This window comes from Microcebus murinus, chromosome 7 (assembly GCF_040939455.1).
Source record: "Microcebus murinus isolate Inina chromosome 7, M.murinus_Inina_mat1.0, whole genome shotgun sequence".
NCBI lineage: Eukaryota > Metazoa > Chordata > Mammalia > Primates > Cheirogaleidae > Microcebus > Microcebus murinus.
This window is the reverse complement of record NC_134110.1, coordinates 17723606-17737279: the sequence shown is the minus strand read 5'-3', so window position 1 is coordinate 17737279 and position 13674 is coordinate 17723606. Positions and strand designations below refer to the sequence as shown.

The window sequence follows — 13674 nt, the reverse complement described above, 5'->3', positions numbered from 1 at the left end:
CCAAACAGGCTCACTGTGAGATGGATCCTAGCCCAAACCTGGAAATAACCCAAATATCTATCAACAGATGAATGGATAAACAAATTGTAGTATATCTGTACACTGGAATACTACTCAGAAGAAAAAGAACAATAGATACACACAAACATGGGTAAATATTAAATTAACATTATTGTGCTGAGTGAAAGAATCCAAACAAGAGGAGTACAAACTATATGATTCCATTTACAAAAAACTCTAGAAAATGCAAACTAACTTACAGTATCAGAAAGCAGATTTGTGACACTCTCTGTGCCTCAATTTCTCCAGCTATAAACGGCTATAATAACAGTATCTCTTGTAATGAAGACTAAGGAATTACTATTTGCAAAGAGCTTAGATGTTTGCCATATACTAAGCTCTAATTCCTGTTCCTGCTGCAGGGAGTTTCATGCTCATGGTTATAAGGTATACAAAGATGTGTATGGCATTTACCCTAGATTCAAAGAGCTAATAGTTTTGTGCTGTACAGATTTAAACTTTCATGGAGTTCTTTTATGTGCCCTGGCCCACTGGCTTTTGCATTGGGGCCGCCTTGGCATGGAGGCCAAGAAGGTGGATTTTCAATGGCCGTTTGTGAGCGAAAGAATGGTGGCTGCCAGAATTCAAGAGGGGAAAGGGAGAAGCCCATTTGAGGAAGAGAGTTGTTGGTCTTCCCAAGATTTTGGAAGATTTGCGTCTTAACAGACTGAAGGCCATTGCCTGGACGTGCCTCCGAAGGCACAAGAGCCCATTCAGACCCCAACCCAATGGCCCAGGCCAAGGCTGTAGCCCCCAAACCTGCAGCGAGCGTAGCCTCGGCCCCGCCCCTCCCTGCAGCCCCGCCCTTCCCTGCAGCCCCGCCCTTCCCTGCAGCCCCGCCCTCTGCAGTGTGCCTAGCTTTGGCCCCGCCCACCGCCGTCACCACGCCCCTGCGGTGTGCCTAGCCTTGGCCCCGCCCCATCGCCGTCGCCACGCCCCCTGCGGTGTGCCTAGCCTCGGCTCCGCCCCGCCTCGCTCCGCCGCCGGGTCCCTCCCAGTCGCCCGGTTCTCTGCCCTGCGCTGAGTGGCCGCGTCGCCCTCGCCACAGCCGCTGGCCCTCCTCGCGGCTTCGGCGCCGGAGGAAGGCGGGCACGATGGCGGCTAAGGCCGCGGCGGCCGAGGCGGTGGCTTCGCGCCTGGAGCGGCAGGAGGAGGACATCCGCTGGCTGTGGGCGGAGGTCCTGCGCCTGCGGGAGCAGCTGAACGCGCCCGACAGGTGCCAGGCCGAGGGCCAGTGCCTCACGCGGGAGGTGGCGCAGCTTCGGGCCGAGAACCGCGACCTGCGCCACCGCCTGTACCGCCTGCGGCTGTGCCTCGCCGAGGAGCTGAGCCACCAGGCCAAGCTGGAGAGGGCGGCGCGGGCGGCTGGGGCGCACGACGAGGCCCGGCGCGCGGCTGCCGGCGCGCAGGTAACCCGGCCGCCCGGACTCCCGGCGCGGCGCGGGCCCGGCGCCTCCTAGGGCCCCTAGCCGCGCCGCAGGCCGCCACCGTGCGCGCTTAGCGGTTTTCTACTCCCGGAGGACGGCTGCGGGAGGCGCCCTACAGGGAGTGCCCGCCCGCGGCGCGCTGCCCTGCCCTGCCCGGCTCGGTGCCCTGCCGGGCTCGCTGTCCTGCCCCGTCGTCTGCCCCGCGCCCTGCCCCACCCTTGCTTCTGTGCGGGCTGGGGAACCACTAGACTTGCAGCAATCGCCAGATTGACCTAACGGTGTCATCTCTCAGCTCTTACGTTTAATAGCCTGCCACGCATTTTTTTTCCTTCCAGTAGCAGCAATAGTATTTTCATTTGTTTGAAAAAAAGCTGGAGTGTTTAAAACTCATTATTCTTTTTTTGGGCAGAATGACTTAACAGCTACATACATAAACCTTTCCATTCCCTCTAATGGCTGGTTCCGAGCTTTTTAGGACAAGTGATTTTAGTTTTTTTGTTCGCCAGTTTTGGTGGTCTATCGTGAGAGGAGATCTGTATAGTTAACGTTATTATTTAATACGGTATTTTAATATTTTAGTTCATTAGCAGACAGTTTATCTACTTGTTACATAATTAACTTTCTGCATCCTGAAGCTTCTCAGGCTGTGAGATGTTTTTCAGTTCTTTAGGAAGGGATACTGTGATGCACTAGCAACATCTTCATGAAGTAGTGCATTTGAAATCTCTGGTGGCAGCTACATATTTTCCTGCAACATTATTTGCTTAAAGTTTAGGGGAGAAGATTTTCTTAAATGTACTTACCAAGGCTGTGAAATGCACAGACAGGAAGGACTGAACCCTGGAAAATGACTTGCCGGTTGAGAGTTGTAAGCAATCAATGGGCAGAAGAGTCCAGCTAGGACCCTCGAAATATGGGGCACTTGTAGCCTGCTGGCATGTACCCCTTCTTCCTCAAGTTTGAGATATGTTGCTCTTTCTTGCCCACTGGTGAATCATTTATAATTTGTCTTTCAGCCTCCTTCTAGTCAAAGCCAAGAAAAGGATGCTAAAAAGAAGAAGATGAAGGAAAGTGAGCCAGACAGTGAGGTAAGTCATTGCTATGGGAATAATATAAAATATTACCTGTAATACTACCATTAAATATGTGTAAGTAGTTAATTACCTAGGATTGGTAAAAAAAACGTAATTACTAATTAAATTATTATTTGAGCGACATGAGTATATTTAAAACTTTGTACGCCTTAGATATGAGAAGTCTTAGAAATGAGCTACCCACTTGGCTCTATTTAAAGTGCTCTTTAGTCTATTTAAGTTGACATAGCAGAGTTATTTTATATTAAGGAAACTAGCTACTTTGCTTTTTTATATGAATCATTAAAACAGCCAGAATGTATATATCTAGCGCTGACATTTGGTAGGAGCAAAGGAGGAATATCTGGCCTGAAAGGAGTCAGCCTGGTTAAGGAATTCAGGCAAACATAGGAGAAACAACCTGAGAACAGAATAAGGTGGTATATACATAAGTGCTATATTGCATGACTCTATACCCGTGCTGGAAGCAGTGGAAAAGAGAGATGATGCCAGTGGACAGTAGTAGTTAGAGAAGGCAGGCTTTGAACTGGACCCTTGGAGCGAAGAAGTAGTTAGATAAATGGATAGGAGTATTCTGGAGGTGGGAAGTACAGATGCTCCTTGACTTACAGTGGGGTTCTGTCCCCATTTCTGTAAGTTGAAAGTGTATTTAATACATGTAACCTACTGAACATCCTCACTTAGCTTAGCTTACCTTAATTTGCTCAGAACGCCTACATTAGCCTACATTTGGCCAAAATCATCTAACACAAATCTTGTTTTATAATAAAATGTTGAAAATCTCATGTAATTTATTGAATACTATACTGAGTGAAAAATAGAATGGTTGTGTGGGTATTCAAAGTGTAGTTTCTACTGAATGCATATCACTTTCACATTACTGTAATGTTGAAAAATCGTAATTCAAACCATTATAAGTTGGGACCATCTGTAGAAATTAGTAGACCTATGGTGTGCTGAGAAGGCAGTGAGGGAGTGGAACTATTTTAGAACTGAGTGGCTAGAAAAAGTAGACTGTGCATGTGTTCTAATTCTCATTGTATTCTAACATTTTCCAGGTGAAATACCAACCACATTTCATAAAAGAAAGATTGAAGCTTTTTGAAATACTGAAGAAAGATCATCAGCTCTTACTTGCCATTTATGAAAAAAAGGAGAATGCAAGCAATATGATCACAGTAAGAGTGGCTGATGGGAAAACAGTCCAAGGGGAAGTTTGGAAAACCACACCTTATCGAGTGGCAGTTGAAATTAGGTAAACCATAGTTTGGAAAAGATATTCAGTATTAAATAATTGTACCAGGGCCTGGGAAAAATGTTTTCTTAGGGACTGCTAAAATCTTTTTTCTTATTCAGTTGAATAAATTAAATGTAATTTTTTTTACTCTGGCTTCTAAAAATGCCCTTTAAATAAGTAATTGAATGTCAGAACATAATCTGTTCTTGTTCTAATAAAAATATATAGTAGAGAAAAAAATATATAATCCTTGACAGGCCACATTACATTCAGTTTATTCATCAATCAAGTTATCTCCATGAGTATTTATAAGTCTTTTAATTATAGATTGAAGATATATGTTAAAACTGTTGTCAGTCCTAGAATATTACTTTGACCTTTCTAGAAATTAGATACATTAGTGAAGTTGGATTGTTTTGACTAATGTTAATTTCCTAGCATTAAGTATAATTATATGGATGCCATTGCTTAAAACTGCCATGTAAATGAACTATTATTATTGAAAAAGCAAACTGTTTCAACAATTGAAATTCTTAGATTTCCTTTGAAAACTGTTGCTAAGATTGTGTTTCTGATTCATCCTATCAAATCATGTACCCTAAAAGCCCTCCAACCTGTTTCCATGTTTTTTAGGAGAGATGATGTGCTAGGGAAAAATGGGCTTTGAGGCAAAAACATGTTCATGTTTTCTCATGGAGAGTCAGGTTGCCTGTTAAATGGATTAGGTCAGCATTTCTCAAAGTGTAGTCTCCACACCAGCAGCATCAGTATACCTGGAAACTTGTTAGAAAAGCAAATTCTTGGGCCCCACCTCAAACCTACTGAATCAATCAGCTATCTGTGTTTTTATGCACCCTTCAGGGGCTTTTGATGCAAGCTAAATTTTAAGAATCACTTACTTAGGCTAAACTGCTATAACTGAGACCCCTAAAGACAGTGGCTCAAATACGATAGACATCAGATTCTCTCACGTAACTATCTAGAAGCAACCACTCCAGGCTGGTGGACATCTCTGGTACCTGCAGTCATTTATGGACCCAGCTTCCTTCCACCTTGTTGATCTGCCATCCCCTAGGTAGGATTTGTTCATGTCTAGCATGGGAAGCTGGATCCCATTTCTGGACCCCTCTGCAGGCAGGGGAAAGAGAGGCTGAAGAACAATGATGCTTTGAGGACAAGCGCCCCTAGTGGCTCGCTTCAATTTCCACTTACATCCTGTTAGCTCACATTTAGTCACATGGCCACACCTAGCTGTAAGAGAGAATGGAAATGTAGCTCCATTGGCTGGCCAGCCAAATGTCCACCTAAAGCACTCGCATCATAGAAGAGAGGAATATGGTTTAAGGGTAGGGGACAATAGGGAGTCCACCATAGTCTGCCCCTCCAACATCCAGATATCTGTGGGCAACATCCAACACACCTACTCCCCAAGTGAGGTAACTCCAACTCCTGTAGCTCAAAGCCCAGGATTTGAGTGATGTGTGGAACTCCCCTATCAGGCTGGCTGCTGATGTTGTATTCCAGCTACAAGTAAACTAATAGACAAGTCTGCTCATACCACATGAGTATGCAATAAGCATGAGACAATCACAATCAAAGTATCAATTTGGAAAAAAGAAGAAGGAGAAATACAGCAGAAAGTGGTGTACAGATGTCACCAGATTCTGTGCACAGTGATGGTGAGGCCCACAGCCTGGCAGCTCTTAGTGCTTAGGTCAGCCCATCCGGCTACCCTTTGTTTTCTGAAAGCAGCTGTCTTATCCACAGTCCTCCATGGGCCCTGCTTTTGAAAGTTCATGGTTGTCCCTCACCCTTGTTTGTCACATCTGAAGTACAGGAGAGTTTGTCCTCGTGGGGCCTGTACAGTTTGGGCAGCCCAGTTCTTGCTGGTACACACTTGGAGGCTGAGGGTTCCTTTAAAGGTCACACAATCACAGGTAACTGCAAACTGGGCTTGCAGTTTATTTGGCAAGACAGTTTCCTAGCTGCTCTATTTGCTGCTATTCAGTTCCACATGAAAGTAATCTCACTTATAGAATCTTAAGAGATTTCTCGCCCTTTTTTTTTCATGGCTTTTGTATTTGGCACATTCCTCTCTCCCTCAATTTAATGGGCTGAGATCATGTGAAACAATAGGCTTGTGGGAGGTCAGAGCCCTTAATCTCTAATCTTTGCAGTTCCACTGACCCCTTTTATCTGTCTTTATGTGTGACCTTTGAGAAGGTCTGTCAGTGCCCATCCCTCCTGCTGTTTGGGACAGAAGATTGTTTTTCCAATCTTACATAGCCCCACATTTCTGGATTCTTAGTCAAATTCAGTTACAGACCACAGGCAAAGAGAGCCTGCCTTGGCAAAGTCCTTTCCCTTCCATCTGTGCTTGCAAAATAGGTAATTCTCACCTGAACTTATCTCATTCTGGTTGCATCTTTTTAAAAGCAACGGGAGTTATCCAGTGTATACCAATATTCTGCTCTTTTATATCTGCTTCCTCCCATGCTGCAAGCACTGTAACACATGGTTTGCTTACAAGTGCCATAACAAAATATTTGACTTTCCCCATCTTAGTGTCTGTTTCCTTGTAACCTACTGCCTGTCTGCTAAGCCAATGCCCCACGTTTTGTTTTTTCTTACTTCCAAATTCTTACTTCTGTATTCCTTAAGATACAGGCTAAGCTACTGCAACAAAGACACCATGAAAAACTCAGTGGCTTAAATATGGTCAAAGTCTCCTTCTCATAAAGCAGTGTGGAGGTGAGTGGTCCAGGTTGGCATGGCAGCACTTCTCCATACAGTTGTTTGGGGACCTTCTGGTTGCTGGGCTGTCTGGTACAGTGTTGCCCATGTCTCCATGGTCCAGAGATAACAACACATGTGTGTTCCAGTCCACAGACGGTGGAGAGAGGAGGGAGAAGTGCCCTCCACTGTCTTGAGGCTGAGGCACAGAAGTGCCACACATCACTTTTGCTTGTATTCATTGGCTCCAGACTTGGTCACATGGCCATATCTAGCTGCAAGGAAGGCTGGTAAAGTCTTCTTGTAGAAGAAGAGCAGAATGGATTTGAGACCAATAAAAATGAAAATAAAACTCTATTAATAAAAAATCTAACATTAAGTTCTTACATGTATATACTATGTAATCCTTAGTATAAATGTAAATATCTTTTTATAGTTGAGAAAACTGAGAGAAGCTGAATAAATTGTCCAGTATTTAACCCAGGTTAGCCTCACTTCTGTGCTCGTAACCACAATGCTGTACTGCTGCTCAAGTTAGTCACAGAAATACAAATTAAAACTTTACATTGTAGAAATGATACAATTTATATATAATATAGTGTAGTAATGGTATATAATATAGTATAGTATAATATAGATTATATAAGTTATTTACAATATAGTACCTAACAGTATGAGAGCACAGAGACAAGGTATTCTTTTACTTTTGCTGGTAGGAAAATTTTGCAGTTTATTCCAACAGAAATCATGAAACAAATTGCATTTCCCTTGATCCAGCAGTTTTACTTCTAGAATTTTTCCTGAGAAAATAATTCAGTAAGATGTATGTTCAAGAATGTTCACTGCAGCATTATTTGTCATTGTCAAAACAAAACAAAACAACAAAAACCATAAAGAAATAACCAAAATGCCTAGCAAATCTTGGTTCCTCTGCAGCTATTAAATAGCATGTTTTAGGAGTCTGTCTCCTGTTAGGGAAAATGCTGTGATCTATTGTTAAGTTTAAGAAGTAGGTTATAATATAACGTATACATAATGATACTATCAAATCTTTTATATTCCTGTATATATGAAATAATGTGGAAGGACATACAATAAAATGTTAACAGTAATTTTTGTGTGGTAGGATTGTAGATGATTTTCTTTCTTTGTGCTTTTCCTGTGCGTTCTAGGTTTCATCTCTTAACTTGTTATTTTGTCAATAATTTTCAAACAATAAATGTTATTTAAAAGACACACACACAAAAGAAAGAAAAATATCAACGCTTCACTGGAAAATAGGCAAAGGAAATGGACTGGTCATAAAGTAAAAATAGCTAGTAAGCATTTACTAAAATTAATATCAAAGAAATAAAATTAAAACAATTTTCAACATCACATTGAAAACTATTTTAAAAATCAGGGTGCATGGAAGTGGTGCACTCAGATGATATTTATCAGAAATCTTTCAAAGATGCATGCCCTTTGACCTAGTAATTTCATTTCCATGGACTTATTCCCGGAAAGTAGTCACGGAGGCTACAAGATGCATGTGTCTAGATGTCTGTACAGTGTACACTATGAGAGCAAAACTTAAAGGTGATCTAAATGTGCAGGAGTAGAGGCTTCACTAATAAGCATGATACTTCTAGACTCCTTTGGAAGTCTATCAAATGGCAAAGCAGTGAAGAAACAAGACTCTAAAATTATGTTGGCAACTATGTTTTTAAAAAGATATGTGTGTATGTGTGGGTAGATGGATGTAGAAAAACCACTGGATTGAAATGTACCAAAATGTTATGAATAGGTTATTCTAATGTTATTTCTAGTTTTTTTCTGAGATTTATATGTGACTTTTATTGTATTCTGTTTGTTTTCTCTGTTTTCCAAGTATTTTACATAGAACATTATTGCTTTTGTACATAAAATAAAATGTTACAAAATAAAAAAAAAATCTATCCTGTTAGTTTACATTTGTACTTCCTATCCACTTTTTAAAAACCCCTGAAAATTATTTTAATCTTTTAACGAGTCATTGTAGCAGTGATGAGGTTAACTTCCAAGTGGCTTTTCTCTTACTAGTCAAGAACTGGCTGAAAGCACAGTAATAGCCAAAGTAAATGGTGAATTATGGGACCTGGACCGCCCACTGGAAGGGGATTCCACTCTAGAGCTGCTCACATTTGATAACGAGGAAGCTCAAGCTGTAAGTATTTAAAAACCAGCCAACCAAACTTGGGTACTTACGTTGTAAACTACATTATGTAAGAAGCCACACACGTAGTTGAAGTCAGGAATAATGAGTTTTAGGGGCTTGTAAGATTTAAAGTTTGAATATTGGTGTTTCATAAATATTTGATAAATATTTGTGGAATCAATATATACAAATATATATCCGTTTTTAAAATAGTGTATATTATTTCTTAAAATGATTATTTTCTTAAATTAGAAAGCCTTAGTTATGAAATCAATGTGTATTTGAAATGAATTTTTATAGGCTCTTAAAAATGGATCTAACTTGTAATTTGTGTAGGAGAATCAGAAGAAATTATCAAAACTTGAATGTCTTTTAAATAAGACATTTTTATTATTAAATAAATGTCATTTTCTATAAAACAAATACCACATTTCCACATGAGTTTCTGATATATATTCTCACTTTAACTTTGCAATCACCCTTCAAGCGGTCTATTATCTCCCTAAAACCTAACCTTGATTAGCTTAAGTTACATTAATTGTGAGGCTAATGCTAAATTTCTTAGTTTCTTAATCCAAACTATAAGAACCATAGTGTAATTTCTGTTTAAAATATGCAAATATACCCATTAAATATCTAAACAATACACTGTTAATAAAACCATATTTACAAGTGATTTAGAAAGTACAGTTCTATAAACTGTCAACTCTCAATTATCTGTAGCTATTAATAGATATTCGTCAGTTTTGTATGCACTACAGCCTATGTGATATCTCCATTTAGATATTGTACAAGAATTTTCAGTTGAGTACATTCACCACAAAATTCTTGATTTTGACATCAAAACTTATTTCGTCCCTGTTTGCCCATCTCATTGTACTACTCTACCACATACCCAGTTGCTCAACCGAGATCCTTGGAAGTTGTGGGTATTAATCCCCCTTCTCTAACTCCCATCTCCTATGTATGGGCAAGCCCAGTAGATTTTACTTTTCCTAATGTATCTGTAATCTGTCCACTTTTCTCCCTTTCCATGCTGCTTACCCAGGAATCTGCACTCATCTTGCTTAAAATGCCCGGTTGCATTTGGAATAAAACCCAAACTCCTCCACAAGTCCTGCATGGTCCCTGGGCGCTTCCTTACCTCTCTAACATTTCTCAGGCTGCTTGTTCCGTCTCATACACATTAGCCACGCAGGCCTTCCTGACTCCCTGCGAATGTAATGCCTTCACCATTCTTTATTACAGACCCCTGTTCATCTTACATGCTTATCCACTTACAGGTTTATGACCTCTTACCCATTAGTCTGGAACAGTGTGAGCGCAGTGACTGTATCTGTTTCTTTTACTGTTGTATCCCCAGTACCTAACACAGTGTTTGGCTTAACAAATACCTAGGTGCCAACAGCGCACCCCAGGGGAGATTCAGGCTGATGGTGGCAGTCAGCTTGCCATCCTGGCAGCTTCCAGAGAAGAGGTGCTCTGCTCCAAGGTTCTGTCTGCAGATCATATCCCAGCCTATTGCCATGGCTTGGGATCGCACATAGCTGCTCAATCAGCTAACTTCCTCTGCTCCGATTATCAAACAGCTTTCTAATTGTGATTTGTTTCCTATTTAACAAATGGCGAGAAAGTGCTGTCAGACGACTTGATTATGTTGTTCCTTTGGCACCTATATTTATTTGGTGACTTTAGTTATAGTTTATTCATGAACTAAAACTAACTCATTGGGAATTCAAAACCAAATCAACTTTCTGAACTTGTAGGGCTGACAACATGGACTGTGGTTAATTAACCAATGTATGCACTGCTCAGGGGTCTCAGACAGCCAGCAGGTGTTCCCTGGCAACACCATTGTCTTCCTCAGCCATCTTTCAAACTTGTGCAGTCGCACACTATTCAGCATATGAAGTCTGCTGTGGAGGTGCAAATTCTCCTTGACTTTAGTGATGTCATGAACAGTTAGCTCTCTGCATCCGGCTAGGAGAGGCTGCCCCATGGAGAGAGAGGAGGAGAATGAGCATCTGGCACTCTTCAGCCTTCCTCCCACCCTGGGCCTCAATCGGGTCTGCATGCAGCTGCTCTGCTCAGTGGTCCAACCGGATGGTGTCATTCCCCACGGTTAATATGCATAGAAGAATGATGTGGTAGCTGAGCTTTAGATGTCACTCTCAGCAGAGCAGCTTCACACTGGAACTGAGCAAGTGGCTCTGGTGGAATGCCAGGGGGTGCTCAGAGAACATTCTCTTTCTTCTAAGTGGATACTGAAGATTTTCTTTTCAAATTGATGTTGCCCTTAGGTATTGCCATTTATCTTCTTAAAATTTGTCCACTTACATTATTTTTACCACTGATTTTCTATGACATAATTTTGGTAGCTAATGGCCTCTCTGTCCATGCCATGCAGGTGTACTGGCACTCCAGTGCTCACATTCTTGGGGAGGCCATGGAGCTTTACTATGGAGGCCACCTGTGTTACGGGCCACCCATTGAAAATGGATTTTATTATGACATGTTCATGGAAGACAGGTAACGCCACTGAATATTGGCTTCTGAATGCATGTGTTTATATTTCACTGTTTTGTGATGGTTACATATTAGCTTAGTAATTATATACAATTGACCCTTCAACAATGCAGAGATTAGGGGTACTAGACCCCCATACAGTTGAAAATCTGAGTATAACTTTAACTTCCCTAAATTTACCAATAGCCTACTGTTGACCAGAAGCCTTACCAATAACATAAACATTAGCATATATTAGCATGATTAGCATATATTTTTTGTTTTATATGTATTCTTACAATAAAGTAAGCTAGAGAAAAGACTATGGTATTAAATCATAAGGAAGAGAAAATTTATTTACTGTTCATTAAGTGGAAGTGGATCATCATAAAGGTCTTCATCCTTGTCGTCTTCATGTTGAGTAGGCTGAGGAGGAGGAGGAGGGAGAGGAGTGGTTGGTCTTGCTGTTTCAAGGGTGACAGAGGTGGAAGAAAATCCATTTATAAGTGGACCCATGCAGTTCAAGCCCATGTTGTTCAAGGGTCAACCCCGCATTGCATAATGTGATTATAGATTGGTTAACCAGTTATGAAAACTATTTTTAATGAGTTTAGATTCAAGGGTAACTTCTCAATATTTTCTTTCTTTTCCCCAGAAGTATGTGATATACTATTTGTCTAATCTGGGACTTGCTAGAGGGTGGTACCAGAAAGAATCAAAAGCTTAATTCCTAGAGAGCAGCTAGTTCATTTCTGCTCCATGATAGTCAGGGGCACCATCTGCCTCAGCCAAACATCTGACACAGTTGAGTGCCAGGTGGGGGTGGTTCACAGAGGCCTCCCATTCCATGAGTCTTTGCTTGAAAGCATCACAACTGGCCAGCCCCAGTCGACCTCCACCCCATGTTCTTCATAGCTCTTAAGGATACCACCAGCTGCTAAAACTGGAACCTCAGGTCCTTCCAATTCCTACCTATTCCTCACTACCACCCTGTCATCCAGCTGTTCAATCCAGTTCTGCCAATTTATCTCCTAACTAGTCCTAACTGTCTTCTTCCCCTTCTCTCACTTCTGCCTTAATAATAGCTCTTGCCTGGACTAGTACGGTGCATTTTGCCTTTACCTGTCTCCTCCATGCCGTTTAATGACATCCCTATTGGAACATCCAACACTCTGTAGCTACTACTTACAGAATTGTCCAATCTGAACCGTTTTTACTCACAACCATGATCTATGGTTACCTACAACCCTTCTGACGGCAAAGTTTGTATACGTTTTTTTCCATAGCAACAACCAATTCTCCAACTCTCTCCAGATACCAGCTGGGTGTCTAATGATTCAGTTCAATTCTGGCATTATCTTTTGTGAGTTAGTGCAGATCCCACAGTTTAAGGGCTCAGTCCCACAAGACTGCCCCCAGTTCAGATGCCAGATGCAAGTTTAGGCCTCCCGTACTTCTTACCATCTGGCTATAAATTGGGAGTTCCCATGATATCCTTCTTGGGTTTGATAATTTGCTAGAATGGCTGACAGAACTCAGGAAGACACTTTATTTACATTTACTTACATTTACCGGTTTAATATGGAGGATACAGATGAACAGCCAGATGGAAGTGATGCTTAGGGTGAGGGATGGGGGGGGGCATGGAGCTTCCATGCCTTTCCGGGCATGCCACCCTCCCAACACCTTGATGTGTTCACCAACCCGGAAGCTCTCTGAACTCCATGATTTAAGGGTTTTTGTGGATATTTCATTACAAGTGACAATTGATTAAATCATTGACCATTGGTGGTCACCCAATCTCTAGCCCTTTTCTTCTCCCCAGTGCAAGTTGGGGGTCTGAGGGTTCTAACCCTCTAATCATGCCCTGTATCTTTCTGGTGACCAGCCCCCATCCTGATGCTGTCTAGGGCCCTACAGCCACCAGTCATCTCATTAGCACACAAAAGACACTCTTATCACCCCAGAGATCCCAGGGTCTTAGAAGATCTATGCCAGGAACCTGGATAATTTTCTTATTGAATCTTAATATCACATCCAATTTCGTCTCTTATTACTACCACTCCAGGATTCATTCAACAAGTTATTTTTGGTGCCTACTGTATGCTCTGTGCTTGGTTGTGCTGGCAACTCCACAGTGAACAATCAGTCTGTCTTCCTGGGGCTAAAGTCTGGTTGGAGAAAATAGTAAATAAACAAGCAGCCATCTCCTACCAGGTGGGGATGAGTGTATGAAGGAACATCAGCCAGGCGTGGGGAGGTGTGTGCCATGGCAGGCAGGTGGGGTCAGGAAGGGTCAAGTGGCATTGAAGCAGAGACCAGGATGGAGGGAGGAAGCAAGTCCTGAGGATGCTGGGGGCATTTGTGGACGTCTAGGGGAAGAAAATTCCAGACCTCTGGGGGACTACCCTGGTGCGGGGTATGTGTAGCTTGTTTGAGGAA

General features: G+C 42.0%; 1 protein-coding gene across 1 annotated transcript in view; it reads left to right on the top strand.

Moving 5' to 3' along the window:
• The first annotated feature begins 992 nt into the window (after positions 1-992).
• Positions 993-13674, top strand: part of TARS3 (threonyl-tRNA synthetase 3) — a 57095-nt gene continuing 44413 nt past the window's right edge. Inside the window, exons 1-5 of the mRNA XM_012764597.3 lie at positions 993-1469; positions 2504-2575; positions 3640-3836; positions 8613-8736; positions 11135-11256. Of these exons, the coding sequence (XP_012620051.2) occupies positions 1155-1469; positions 2504-2575; positions 3640-3836; positions 8613-8736; positions 11135-11256 (830 nt within the window). The 5' untranslated portion in view covers positions 993-1154. The remainder of the gene's footprint in view (positions 1470-2503; positions 2576-3639; positions 3837-8612; positions 8737-11134; positions 11257-13674) is intronic.